This window comes from Thalassophryne amazonica, chromosome 1 (assembly GCF_902500255.1).
Source record: "Thalassophryne amazonica chromosome 1, fThaAma1.1, whole genome shotgun sequence".
NCBI classification, from domain to species: Eukaryota; Metazoa; Chordata; class Actinopteri; order Batrachoidiformes; family Batrachoididae; genus Thalassophryne; species Thalassophryne amazonica.
Window position 1 is genome coordinate 160505565 of NC_047103.1, and position 13685 is coordinate 160519249.

General features: G+C 39.2%; 1 protein-coding gene across 2 annotated transcripts in view; it reads left to right on the forward strand.

Annotated features, from left to right (window-relative positions):
• The first annotated feature begins 247 nt into the window (after positions 1-247).
• Positions 248-13685, forward strand: part of LOC117516807 (RCC1 and BTB domain-containing protein 1-like) — a 32306-nt gene continuing 18868 nt past the window's right edge. The window contains exons 1-7 of one of the 2 annotated variants that reach the window (XM_034177667.1): positions 248-283; positions 7541-7716; positions 9360-9510; positions 10102-10268; positions 12840-12998; positions 13086-13193; positions 13281-13423. In XM_034177667.1, coding sequence (XP_034033558.1) covers positions 7591-7716; positions 9360-9510; positions 10102-10268; positions 12840-12998; positions 13086-13193; positions 13281-13423 — 854 coding nt within the window. In that variant the 5' untranslated portion in view covers positions 248-283; positions 7541-7590. Of the gene's footprint in view, positions 284-331; positions 424-7540; positions 7717-9359; positions 9511-10101; positions 10269-12839; positions 12999-13085; positions 13194-13280; positions 13424-13685 lie in introns of those variants that run through there. The other variant, XM_034177676.1, reaches the window with a different exon arrangement.

The window sequence follows — 13685 nt, forward strand, 5'->3', positions numbered from 1 at the left end:
TTTTCTCATGTTTGAACAAAAAACAATCCCATATTTTGAACTTTTACACATTTCTACATTACTTTGAAGGAAAATGTGATGGCATGTTGTTTGGCATTTTCAAGTATTGTTTGACAAAATTTAAACCTGTTATGTATTTTTATTACATTTTTAACTACATTTAAATCCCATACCTGTTGTTTCTTAAGTAAGCTGTAGATGGCAGCAATGCGCCTGTACACCGTCTACTCTACTGGAAATGAGAAAAGGCGGCGCAGAAGAGGATTTGTTGACAACAACACCGGTAAACATTTCTAGTTTGGTAATTTTAGAACACCGCTTTATTTATGAACCCGTTTGTTTCGCAGTGATATTCTAATTTAGTCTTGTTGTCACATCATGTCTGTTTCTTAGTTTTCTTGGTGTCATGGAGCGATGCTTTAGGTAGGAAGCGTTAAACTAAGCTTCTGACGCTAGCTAACTGCTTCGCAAAGCGGCTAAGATAAAGTGTTAACATTCTTATTTCCATTTCTGGCTAAAATGTCGTGCTTCTGTTTATGTAACATTAAGATTTTGTACACATTATCTTATTTTATTGCATTAAAAACCTATCTGAACTGAAGTTCAACCGTTTCCTGCAAGAACAGAAGTGCTGTATTGTTTTCAAAACTGATAAATCTGTCAATTTTTCTTATGGATCTTCGTTTGTAATTGGCATGAAAATCACCTTTTGTCGGATACATAGACATCTTTCCGGACAGTTTCCACATTACTAACTTATCTGTCAAGGAGTTGTGTGTTGTTGTTGTTGTTGTGTTTTTTTTTTGTTTAGTTTTTTTGTTTGTTTTTGACAGCCAAAGATAGATTATCTAAAACGTAGATATAAAAAGTGGATATATTATGTATTTTGCTGCTTGCTGATATAGGCTACCAGTTGTGTTAAAAACTGGTATTTAGTGATATAATTGACAGCATTTCTATTGCGTTTTTCCTTTTAAAGTTGACAATGTATCGAGAACACCAAGCCATATGGAATACCATATTATTGTGCACCAATATAATAACACATTTTTGTAGCACAAAGATCAAATCTTAAGAGTAATAATGCATTATTGAAGTAAATGCATTGTGAAAACAGTAAGCACAAGTAGGCCTAGGACTGGCCTCAAGTTGGAAAAGTTGTTCCCTACCTTAGTGGGTTTTCTGGCACTGAGAGGAGGAAGCTAGTCTCTCATAGTCCTGACAGTAGTAGCTGAGTGCAGCTGTAAGCAGGCACTCAGGCACTCTCTGCATTTGATTCCAGAATCGGACATTCATACCATGTGTTGCTCTGGATTTGAGCTCAGTGTCATTTTTCAGTGTGTGGATCTCATTCTCAATAGCACAGCTATCCATGATGTAAAGTGATGCCACTTTGGACATTATACAGTCCACATCTATATTTTTCCCAAAATGGAAAACAGAAAACTAACAACAGGCTTACTGGAAGCAAAATCAGTAAAGCACCTGTCAAATTCTGACAAGATGCTCTGCACTTGTTCATCATAATGTCTACTCTTGGGCTCCACAGTCTTTGTCCTGGTGCTTAGATTCTGAGTCCATGTGTGGAAAGGTCTGCAGGTCACACTGTTGCAACTTGCTTGACAGATGTAGCTTGCTTTAAAACTTGCTTTCAAATCCAAAAGCTATGTATAGCATGGTTTGAATGTTTCAGAAATTCTTTAATTTTGGGCAGCAATTCAGAAAACCTTTCCAGAAATTTAACTCTGCTGAGCAACCTAATGTCTGTGTGTTCTGGTGTGTCTCTCAGCAGTGCACCTCACGTTTTTACTTCAGTGTGTCTGCGCTGTTCTGAGCCGACAGCGGTTATGGCCTCACACACATGCTCCTACAAACATTTTTTCCAGTTTAATGAATATTCTATTTAACAGGGTACCAAATCAACTATCCCTGCATGTCTCCACGTAATTTCCAGTCATCATAGCACATACTCGATACAAATTCTTTTCTGTGTTCATGTTGTCTGATTTGGCGGTATGGGGAATCCCAGCTCCAGGGCCTGTTTACATGGACTTGCATATTTAAACAGGCGTCTGGCCAGGATGTAGAAACAGAACGTGCATGGATCTGCTTACACACACACTTTAAGACATCTGGATATTTTTGTGCTTATGCCAGTTTCTGGGTTTTGGTTGTATGCCATGTTTGGCCATGTTTCAGTAGGAAATCCATGCAAGTCTTTGTACATGAGACCTCAGGTGATTTCATTGATGAACTTGTCCCATCTGCTCAAAGTGATGTTAATCCGAGATATCACCTGGTGGAGATGGTGGTTACAAAGAAAACCCGCACCCTCTTGGCTCTTTCTGGAATCAGTTGGATACCTATGCTGTAGCCACTCAAAACTTTGGCAGGAACTATCCAAACATAGCCATGTTCATGTAGGCTACACACTTGTACATGTATTTGCTATTGATATGTAGTTTCCTGAACTATGTTAAACACAACCACTAATCATAAACACAACCCCTTTAACAATGCTGTGCTACGTACGAATGTTATTAATAAGGCTACGTAGGAATAGCCACTTCCACAACATTTCACAATGATCTCTCACTCACTCACTCACACACACACACACACACACACACACACACACACACACTTGTACCAGTGTGCTACCATGCAACGCACTCAATTGCACACTGGGAACAACTTGGGGCTTGATGGTAAAGACCCTGCCTAATGGACATTCTTAAAGAAATTCATTTGTCACCAAAAATACTTCACAAACACTGAGTTAAATTGATTAAAAAAAAATCTGTTCTGTTGTCTTTGCCTTAAATTCAAAGAAGCTGCTGCTCCACAACCCACTTGTTTGAAGGGAGGGGGTGAAGAAGTAGTGCCTGAGCAGTCCCGTTCTACAATGTATAGACCAGTTCAGTATGGGCGGGAAAGCAGACATGCAGCTATGAAGATCACAGAAGTCTAAAAATATAATGCAATGCTAAAATATTCTCAGCCTTATGAGCATTGTATTCTTTATAATTTGCAGTTGTTTAATTAATTATTAAGATCCTGTTGTCTTATGTACAGTTTGTACATGTTCAAATGAAATCATCATTTGTTCACGTTGTACAAATCAAGGAATATTTGTAGATCGTTCTCTGTGGATTTGCAGTTATTAATGAGACAAATTTAACTACATAGGAAGTTAGCTTTGAGTTAGCAAAAGCTAGCGTGCAAGCTCATGTCCGAAAATGTCTTGTAAATGACTCCAGAGGAGTTTTCAGGTTACAAAAACAGCATTTTCAGTTTTCAAAGTTTTTATTTCTCGTGAGCTTTTACATAATATACCAGAAACTAAGGTGCAAGTAGCTACACCAGGAAGTGACGTCACCGTGCTAATCTCTGTGAAATGTCTTGTAAATAAATTCAGAGCTGTTATTAGGTCACAAAAACAGCATTTTCAGTTTTAAGTGTTATTTGTCGCCAGCTTTTTGCATAATATATGAGAAACATGTATATAAGCACACAAAACAAAGTGGTTTTGAAGAGACCGGCGAATGACGTCACGGTGCAACTCTACTCTGATTGTTTGTCACCCGCGTCAAACAAAAGCTAAGCAGATCCGTTTGAATGCGACTTTTTAACCTCTTAAAATACACCAAGGTTAGCAATCTTTGAACTTGTCCAAGATTTGACAAGTGAGGTCAGATTTTAAGGTTCTGCTACTAACCTATAAAATTATTCATGGACTGGCATCTCCCTACCTAGCTGACCTAATTAAACCTTACATACCGGCCCGGGCTTTACGTTCTCAGGGTGCAGGACTACTTTGTGTTTCTAAGGTGAATAAGAAGTCTGCGGGTCACAGAGCTTTCTCTTATCGTGCCCCTGTTCTGTGGAATGATCTCCCTGCATCAATAAAACTGTCTGATTCTGTGGAGATTTTCAAGTCCAGACTTAAGACACACTTATTTTCCCTTTCATATGGCTAGCATACTGGTATAGTATTGTTTTACGCTTTTTACTCTTTTAATTCATTTATTAGTAATTGGAGTGGGCTGCGGCCTCAACTTTACCTAAATTCTGGGTCTTTTAGTGAAGTTTAGGGCTAGTGGCTGGTGATCACCTTAGTATTTCTCTGTCTTTCTTGTTGTTTAATGCTGGCAAATTATACAGTATTTTTGTCTTTCTGGTGCCTGATTCAGTTTTTTCTCTGTTTAAGGTGCAGCTCCATCCAGAGATGGGAGTTGTATTCGTGTTGGCGACGCGCCTGTCCTGTGCGCCAGTAGCATTTCTTATATATTCGTCTGTGAATTGTTCTGTAATTTATGTTTGTAGCATGGCCCAAGTAGAGGGTCACCCCTTTGAGTCTGGTCTGCTTGAAGTTTCTTCCTCAGAGGAAGTTTTTCCTTACCACTGTTGCTCTGGGGGTTGGTAAGGTTAGACCTTACCTGTGTGAAGCGCTTTGAGGCAACTCTGTTGTGATTTGGTGCTATATAAATGAAAATAAATTGAAATTGTCTGTGTCCCAAGAATGTTCCCTGTGAATTTGAAGAGTCTGTCATTAATAGGACTGGACTTATGCTGGGCACAGACAGGTGGACGAAAAGCCTTTGCAATACCCGATGGCCATGTTTTATGGCCTCACGTAATGAGTCATTACTCATTGATGACTCATTAATGAGTCAGGCCTAAATTTTGCTTGTAGCAGAATAGCTTCTACCTTCACTGATATTGTGCCAAATTGTTTCTTCTTTTACAGTTAAATATGTTTGGAGATTTCTGTTTCCTCAAACTCCTAATGTTCTATGACTCTATGCAGGAACCCCCCTGCTAGAAGCAAATGGTGGACTGAACTGGCTAGTTTTAAGCTCCTTTGATGTATTTCACGGACATTTGTATCTGAGCTCCTGCCTGCTCTGCAAGTCACACACAGAGCAACTGTTTCAGGCCATCCTTTTTTATTTAGTTAGGTACAATGGAGTAAAAAAGTATTTAGTCAGTCCCTGATTGTGCAAGCTCTCCTACTTAGAAAAGAACGATGAGAGAGGTCTGTAATTTTCATCATAGGTACACTTTAATTATGAGAGACAAAATGAGAAAAAAAAAATCCAGAAAATCACATTGTAGCATTTTTAAAGAATTTATTTGTAAATTATGGTGGAAAATAAGTATTTGGTCACCCACAAACAATCACAATTTCTGGCTCTCACAGACCTGTAACTTTGTCTTTGAGAAGCTCTTCTGTCCTCCACCTGTTACCTGTATTAATGCCACCTGTTTGAACTCATTATCTGTATAAAAGACACCTGTCCACAGCTTCAAACAGTCAGACTCCAAATTCAACCGTGTCCAAGACCAAAGAACTGTCGAAGGACACCAGGAAGAAAACTGTCAGTGTGCACCAGGCTAGGACAAGTGAATCTACAATAGTCAAGCAGGTTGATGTGAATAAATCAACTGTGAGAGCAAGTGTAAGAAAATGGAAGACATACAAGACCATTAATAATCTCCCTCGATCTGGGGCTCCACACAAGATCTCATCCCGTGGGGTCAAAATGACCATGAGAACGGGGAACAAAAATCCCAGAACTACACGGAGGGACCTGATGAATGACCTGCAGAGAGCTGGGACCAAAGTAACAAAGGCTACACGCTACGCACAGAGGGACTGAAATCCTGCAGTGCCAGGTGTGTCCCCCTGCTTAAGTCAGTACATGTCCAGGCCCATTTGAAGTTTTCCAGAGAGCATATGGATGATCCAGAAGAGGATTGGGAGAATATCATGTGGTCAGATGAAACCAAAACAGAACTTTTTAGTAAAAACTCAACTTGTCATGTTTGGAGGAAGACAAATACTGAGTTGCATCCCAAGAACACCATACCTACTGTGAAGCATGGGGGTGGAAATATCATGCTTTGGGGCTGTTTTTCTGCAAAGGGGACAGGACGACTGATCTGTGTTAAGGGAAGAATGAACATGGCCATGTATCGTGAGATTTTAAGCCAAAACCTCCTTCCATCAGTGAGAGCATTGAAGATGCAACGTGGCTGGGTCTTCCAGCATGACAGTGATCCCAAATACAAAGGAGTGGCTCCGTAAAAAGAATTTCAAGGTCCTGGAGTGGCCTAGCCAGTCTCCAGACCTCAACCCCATAGAAATCTGTGGAGGAAGTTGAAAGTCCATGTTGCCACATCACTGCTCTAGAGGAGATCTGCATGGAGGAATGGGCCAAAATACCAGCTACAGTGTGTGCAAACCTGGTGAAGACTTACAGGAAATGTTTGACCTCTGTAATTGCCAACAAAGATTATGTTACAAAGTATTGAGTTGTTTTGTTATTGACCAAATACTTATTTTCCACCATAATTTACAATTAAATTCTTTAAAAATCCTACAATGTGATTTTCTGGATTTTTTTTCTCATTTTGTCTCTCATAATTGAATTGTACCTATGATGAAAATTACAGACCTCTCTCATCTTTCTTAAGTAGGAGAACTTGCACAATCAGGGACTAACTAAATACTTATTTACCCCACTGTAGTTATTATATCCCCACTGCAAAGCAGAAATGAAAGAAGGCTAAAGTAAAGGCCACATCTGTCTGACCTTCTGTGGTGATTAATATACAAGAGCAATTTCAGCCAAACTTCAGGGATAAACACAGGTTATGTTCATGTCAAATCATAGGTTATTTAAAATGCAAAATGTAATTTCAGTCAAACTCAGTGCCTGAGCTCAGTGGACTGTCTGGCAGAGGTGTATACAGTCCAAGTACTCCTGTATTTTTAAACTATTTTAGAAGCATTCAAAAGTTGTCTTGAAGTTACTTTGTAGCCTGATGTCATAACCTGCAGCTGCAGCTTGTATAATTGACCTTTACAGAAAATCTGTAATGTAACTTTTGTAATGTATTTGTAAGCTCTAATATTTTGAGTACTGTATTTTCTGAACTGATCACTGTTTGACATTAACATTGTCATCTCTATTTTAAACTCGTCTGTCATGTTTATTTTGGTTAAACCAGGCCATCCTTGGCACTGGTCAATTTGAAACTAGATTATCTCAGGTTTTTCAGGTTCAAGTGCTAAAAACATTTTTGCTCTTTGGTTTTGTGGCCTTCAAAGAAAGACTATATTCAGTTCAACAGAGTACAGTTTTAGTGTGGCATATTTTAAAACTTATTTAACTTAGTAAAAAACAAAAATTAGTAAATATTGTCACTCAAGGACCTTTGGTACTTTTTTCTTGATAAGTTACAAAATGATTGAGTTTGAAATTAAATTTCTGATCCACTAATTATTAATCATATAATTGTCTCAGGTCTAGTTGTGTGTTCCTGTGAAACAAAATGAACAGACAGTGAGTTAAACAGAAAAAGAGTTGACTTGTTTTTCTGTATCCGGTCTACTCCTTCAGTCTTCGCTATATCTCACCATGTCAGCAGGGATGGTTCTGCTTCTTGCTCCCCAGTTCCTCCCTCATCCCCTCCTCATATCATCCCTTCTCCTTTTCGTTCCCCTCCTAATCCTCTCCCCTCTCCCCATCAGCCCTGGCTCCGCCTCTGCCCCGAGAGAGAAGGCTAAGTTTTTTGGGCACCATGGTGGACCTCAGTAAGTGGCCTCTGTTCTCTCTGCTGAGCTCTCAGGAGCTTGCCACCATCCGACAGGCCTGCGTCTTTGGAACATCTGCGAATGAAGCCATCTATGTCACATACACCAATGAGGTGAGACACACCAGCACATTAAAGGTTCTTTTAAAGTCTTTGAATTGAATTGAATTTATTAAACACCCATGCAACAAAATTTCACCCATATACAACAACAAAAGTAGTCAAAGAAAAAAAAGACAATAAAAAAATAAACAAATGTACATGGTGCCTAAAGACGTAGGCAGAAGCAAAGCTTATCAATGCCTGCACCCCTCTATGAAGTCAGATCAAACTGGCATATGTGTCTGTTCATAAACGTTCATTTCTAAACAAAATCTGAACAATAGCAACTCATAATTACAATTAAAAGAAAACAAATATTTCCCAAACAGCTCCCAATACAAACTAGTTACCACCTACATATTTCAGTAAAAAAAAAAGTTCAGCTCAACCACTTTCATCTAATACATATCTGGAGAATACTATTTCTTTGTATAAATATTTGAACCGGTTGATATCTGGACATTGCTTGAGTTTCTCTGGTAGATTATTCCATTTTTTTAGGACCACAAATGGAGACACAGAAGCATTTCCTGGTCATCCTAGCACCAGCAATTTTAAAATGATACAAACCCCTTAAATTATACATTCCTTCTCTTTGCATAAAATATTCTTGAATTCTAAAAGGTAATTGTTTATTTTTCGCATTATACATCAATTGAACACTCTTGAATGAAATCATATCATAAAATTTTAATATCTTCAATTTAATGAACAATGGATTGGTATGATGGATTGGTGGTAACTTTTCTGACGCCTTCTGCTTAAAACCCAAAAAGTCATAGTCGCCATTTGGAGCAGTACCATGTCACTCAGGAGCAGGGAATAAAAAATTATTATTGATTTCTTAATTTGAATACCTCTAGATTTTGCTATAACCTGTTTGGGGCACTTAGTGTGCCGGTACTTGCTCTGAATATTAAGGAATAAATAAAGTCTTTAATCCAGTGGATGCATAAAGGTTGTGATTGTGAACATCTTAAAAGAACACATTTGTCACTTTTCATTGCTTTCTGTTTTTAACATTTGATTGTACTTTTCTCTTGCGCTGATATTTTTCCTAAAATGTCTCTTTCAGTTTTAAATTGTCCTTAATTTTATTTTTGCCATTGAATTTTATATTGTGTGAAGTAACTTTAGCAGTAGGAGGATTATTTCTGACAGGTTTAATTTGTCTTCCACTTTCTGTAACCCCTTTTTTGTTGTTGCGGCTGTTGAACAATTTACAATTTCAAAGCTCTTGCATTTTCTGCCATCCCTCCAATCACAGAGTTGCTGGTAATTGTTTGAAGGATCGATACTGCAGTCAGTGACCACAGGTGCACTCAGTCACGTTGGACCATTGTACAATCAAATCCAGACTTTGTTTCAAAGAATCGAGTAAACCACATTTGTGTGACCAACATCAGCACATCCTGTATCACCAGTTGATCCTGGATCTTTTAAGTGGTGCACAAAGAACAGGCCCCTAGTTTATCACATTTATTACTCAAGACTAGTATTCGTGTCCCAGCATGTTAGCCATAATCTTACACAACTCAGTGACTCTGCAAAACTACATGGGAAGTCTTTGTGCATTGTGCTGTTTTCTTAGACTTGTTGTGCAAGTGTGTGACACACTTGTGAACATTTCATTTGATCTCTTCTTTATTTTTCAGGTGTTTGTGTTTGGGCTGAACTGCAGTAGCTGCCTTGGTACAGGAGACAGTCTGAGCACCATTGTGCCGAAGGAACTGGACTTCCTGAGGGGTAAAAGGATTGTTAGCCTGAGCTATGGCAGCGGGCCCCATGTCCTGTTGGTCACCGATGGTATGTTATGTCATAAAATATCTCTTCTTATACATAAGCAAAATTCTCAGGCAAGTGAGTAAAGCAGAAAAGGCCATGACAGTTCTGTTGACTTGTCAATACTGTAATATCTGCGGGGCAGCCAAAATTGGCTATGGGGGGGCATATTTTCACATTCAGAATCTTAGAGATTGTATCAACAAAGGTATGCCAGTGGTTGAACAATTTTGGATACAACCAGAACATGTGGGTCATGTTGCAGGGGGTTCTAGAGCATTTAGAACATCCCTCATCCAGTTTGCCTGGTTAAAACTTGCATGCTGAAGCATCTTGAATAAATTAGAACAATGATCATTATTTGTTTTTAATTTAATTATTCTAAATTACAACCACACAAAAAAAACCTTACCTCTCAACTGGGGGGAAAAAAGAAGTTATATTTTTTGATAAGCTCACATGTGAAGAACTTTGGATAATTTCACCTGCTGTTCAAGGACTCGGTCCCGATTTTGAGCAACATTCACAAAAAAACAAGTGTGGCTCAGGATTGAATTAGAAAAGTTATCCACCAAAGTCTTAACCAGTTCTGTTATCGCTGTTGGTTTGGCACAGATGGACAACTTTTTGCTTGGGGTCACAATGGCTACAGTCAGCTGGGGATTGGAACTACCAACCAGGGTCTGTGTCCCGTTCTGGTGACCTCTAACCTGCAGAACAAGAAAGTGAGTGCGGTGGCCTGTGGCTCCCATCACTCTGTGGCCCTCACGGTGGACGGAGAGGTGATTCTTCATTTCCAAATGTCGCATTTCAAAGTGCCACTTATTTAAATATGTTTTAAAAGCACTTGTTTAATATTTACGAGGTCTGTTAGAAAAGTATCCAGCCTTTTTATTTTTTGCAAAAACCTGATGGATTTGAATCACGTGTGCTTGCATGAGCCAACCTTGAACCTTCGTGCGCATGCGTGATTTTTTTCACGCCTGTCGATTGCGTCATTTGCTTGTAAGCAGCCTTTGTGTGAGGTTGGGTGGAGTCTCTCGTCGTTTTTTCTTTGCAAGGAAAATGGCGGAACAACTGGAGCAGCGCGACTGCATCAAATTTTGGAAATTGTGGCCAGGTGGAAACCATTCGGATTATTCAGACGGCTTTCGGTGATGTCGCCCAGTTTCTGGCAAAATTTAATGTAGTCGTGCTGCTCCAGTCATTCCGCCATTTTCCTTGCAAAGAAAATCCGACGAGAGACTACACCCGACCTCACACAAAGGCTGCTTACAAGCAAGTGACGCAATCGACAGGCGTGAAAAAATTCACGCATGTGCACGAAGGTTCAAGTTTGGCTCATGCAAGCACACGTGATCAAATCCATCAGGTTTTTGCTAAAAATAAAAAGGTCGGATACTTTTCTAACAGACCTCGTATATTTGAAACATCAAGACACTGGATCTTTTATATTTTGAGCCATGAATTTTCACGATGCATAGATATTTTTTTTTCCCATCTCTCTCTCTTCCTGGTGTCGCCGACCAAGCAGTCCCCCCTAAACATCAGTCCTCCCTCCCTTCACTGTGCATTTGTCATTTCTGTTTGTCAGCCAGGGTTCAGATTATCACCTCGTTTCTGCTTCAAACTGCACTCCAGTCATCATCTGTCTCAGCGACAGATATTTGAAGCTTTTGTAAACAATCATTTCCACATAAATTCAGCATTATTTCATAATAAAAGACGGAGGAAGCAATCAGAGCGCAGCAGCTAGACAAGTTGCTAGCTGCTGCGTTCACTGTGCCTCCATCTTTTCAAAGTGTAAGTAGCGACTCACCGATTATTGCCTCGTTTCTGCTTAAAATGGCGTCATTTTTGCTAAACTGGCTTTAGAATGATTTAAGAGGTTTTATTTTGTCATCTAATGGTTAATAATCACATTATTCCCTTTGATCACTTTGGGTGTAGAAACAAGGCAATGCTCCTTGATGCTCTGATCGCTTCCTCTGTCTTTTATGATTAAATAATGCTGAATTTATGTGGCAATGATTGTTGTACAAAAGCTTCAGATATCTGTCGCTGCGATAGATGATGACTGGAGTGTAGTTTGAAGCAGAAACAAGGTGATAATCTGTGAACCGCAGCTAGCGACGCATGAGCAGTGAAGGCAGGGCAGACCGATTTTTAGGGGGGACCGTTCCATCTGCGACACCAGTTTACCATGAAACATTTATTTATGTATACTGTTTGTTTGGGTTTTTTTTAAGTTTATTAGCACTACGCTACTTATGTTACACCTACCTAGTATCACCAAAACTAAGCTGCTTATTTTTAACCGGGGTATTAAGGCTGATAACAGAAAAAGTTCACGTTTCACAGTGTGAGCCTTTTTATTGAATTTATTGATTTTATTATTATTATTATTATTCACATGCAAAAGTCTATCAGTTGAGTTTACGTATGACAACTTGATGATTTGTTCAGCACTTGTGAGACTTTTCCTTGAACAACTTGTTTGGTTGTCTCTGGTGTGTGTTTTCTTCTGTCTGCTCAGTTGTGTGTAGTTTTTGTGTTTGGTGTGACTCTTGTTTAGTAGGATAAAGTTAATTCTGCACTAAGGTATTATCGAGACAGTGATAAGTCTTTAAATTCTAGGTTTACAGATGAGCAAACTTTGAGAAAATTAAGGATTATGAATATAAGGTTACAGCTTATGAGTATTAAGGGGATGAATTTATTTCAATCAGGGTGGCCACTCACTGTGTCACTGTTTTGTTTTTGTTTGTTTGTTTGTTTGTTTTGTTGTTATTAAAAATCATAATTCAGTAGGTGGAATTCTTAATTATGATCTGTTGCCAATGTTTTATAGAATGTTATATTTTGTAATTTTCCTTTATTGACCAAAAAGTAAACAACTAATTTTATAAGGTGTTCCATTGCTTATTATAGATTTTGTTTGTTATTATTATAAAAATATTGCATAATATTGTAAACATTTTTCTCACATTCTTGATGACATATTAATAATTATATATATATTATATTTTTTTATTTAAATGGTAAATGGACTGCATTTATATAGCACTTTTCCATCTGCATCAGACGCTCAAAGCACTTTACAAATAATGCAATTCACCCCATTGTGAAGGTGCTGCCATACAAGGTGCTCACTACACACCGGGAGCAATAGTGATTTTCCAGTCAGGCTGGGATTTGAACAGAGGATCTTCTAGTCTCAAGCCCAACTCCTTAACCACTAGACCATCACCTCCCTTTATTTATTTGTGTATGTATGTATGTGGAATTTGCAACACTCAGAAATTTTCTGAATTTTTCCCATCAAACCATCTGATAATTCCCTGAACATCCAGGTCTTTGCATGGGGTTATAATAACTGTGGACAGATTGGATCAGGTTCCACAGCCAACCAGCCGTGTCCCAGGCACGTGTCCTGCAGCCTGCAAGGCAAAACTGTCACAAGCATTACATGTGGACAGTCGTCCTCTGTGGCTCTGGTCGACAACGGAGAAGTAAGATAACAACCTGCACCTTGACATGAAGTCTTGAAAATGAGCTTGTAATCATAAAGCAGCATGTTTTGTTGTCTGTATGTCAAGGTCTATGGCTGGGGCTACAATGGTAATGGACAGCTTGGTGTTGGGAACAATGGAAACCAACTGACACCTTGTCGAGTTACTGAGCTGCAGGACATTTGTATTCAGCAGGTAAGACACACAAGCTGCAAACCTGTGATTCAGTTAAAAGTGGTTGTGTTTTCTGCTTTCATCAGACTTCTCTGTCTGTACGTCCAGATTGTGTCAGGCTACGGGCACTGCCTGGCTCTGACAGACGAGGGGCTGCTGTATGCCTGGGGAGCAAACACATATGGTCAACTGGGAACTGGGGCCAAAAGCAACCATCACAGCCCCGTGCAAATCATGGCTGACAAAGAAAGGTGAGAGAAACATGCTGCTTTCCTGTGTGGGGAGTCTGCCAACAATCACTCCTCTGTTGCTTTGTTTAGGACGGCCTTCATTTTGGAGAGGCATCCTCTTAAGTCCTGCTTCCTCTCTAATGTCCCAGTTTCCTGTGTCTGTGCTCCAGCATCCTCTCCTGATCTCCCCTTTGTAAACAAAGACCAAAGACCTGCAAAAATAACATTGCTTACCCAGTGGTTTCTTGCCAGACAAAGCTTGAGCCTCCTTTTTTTTAATGCA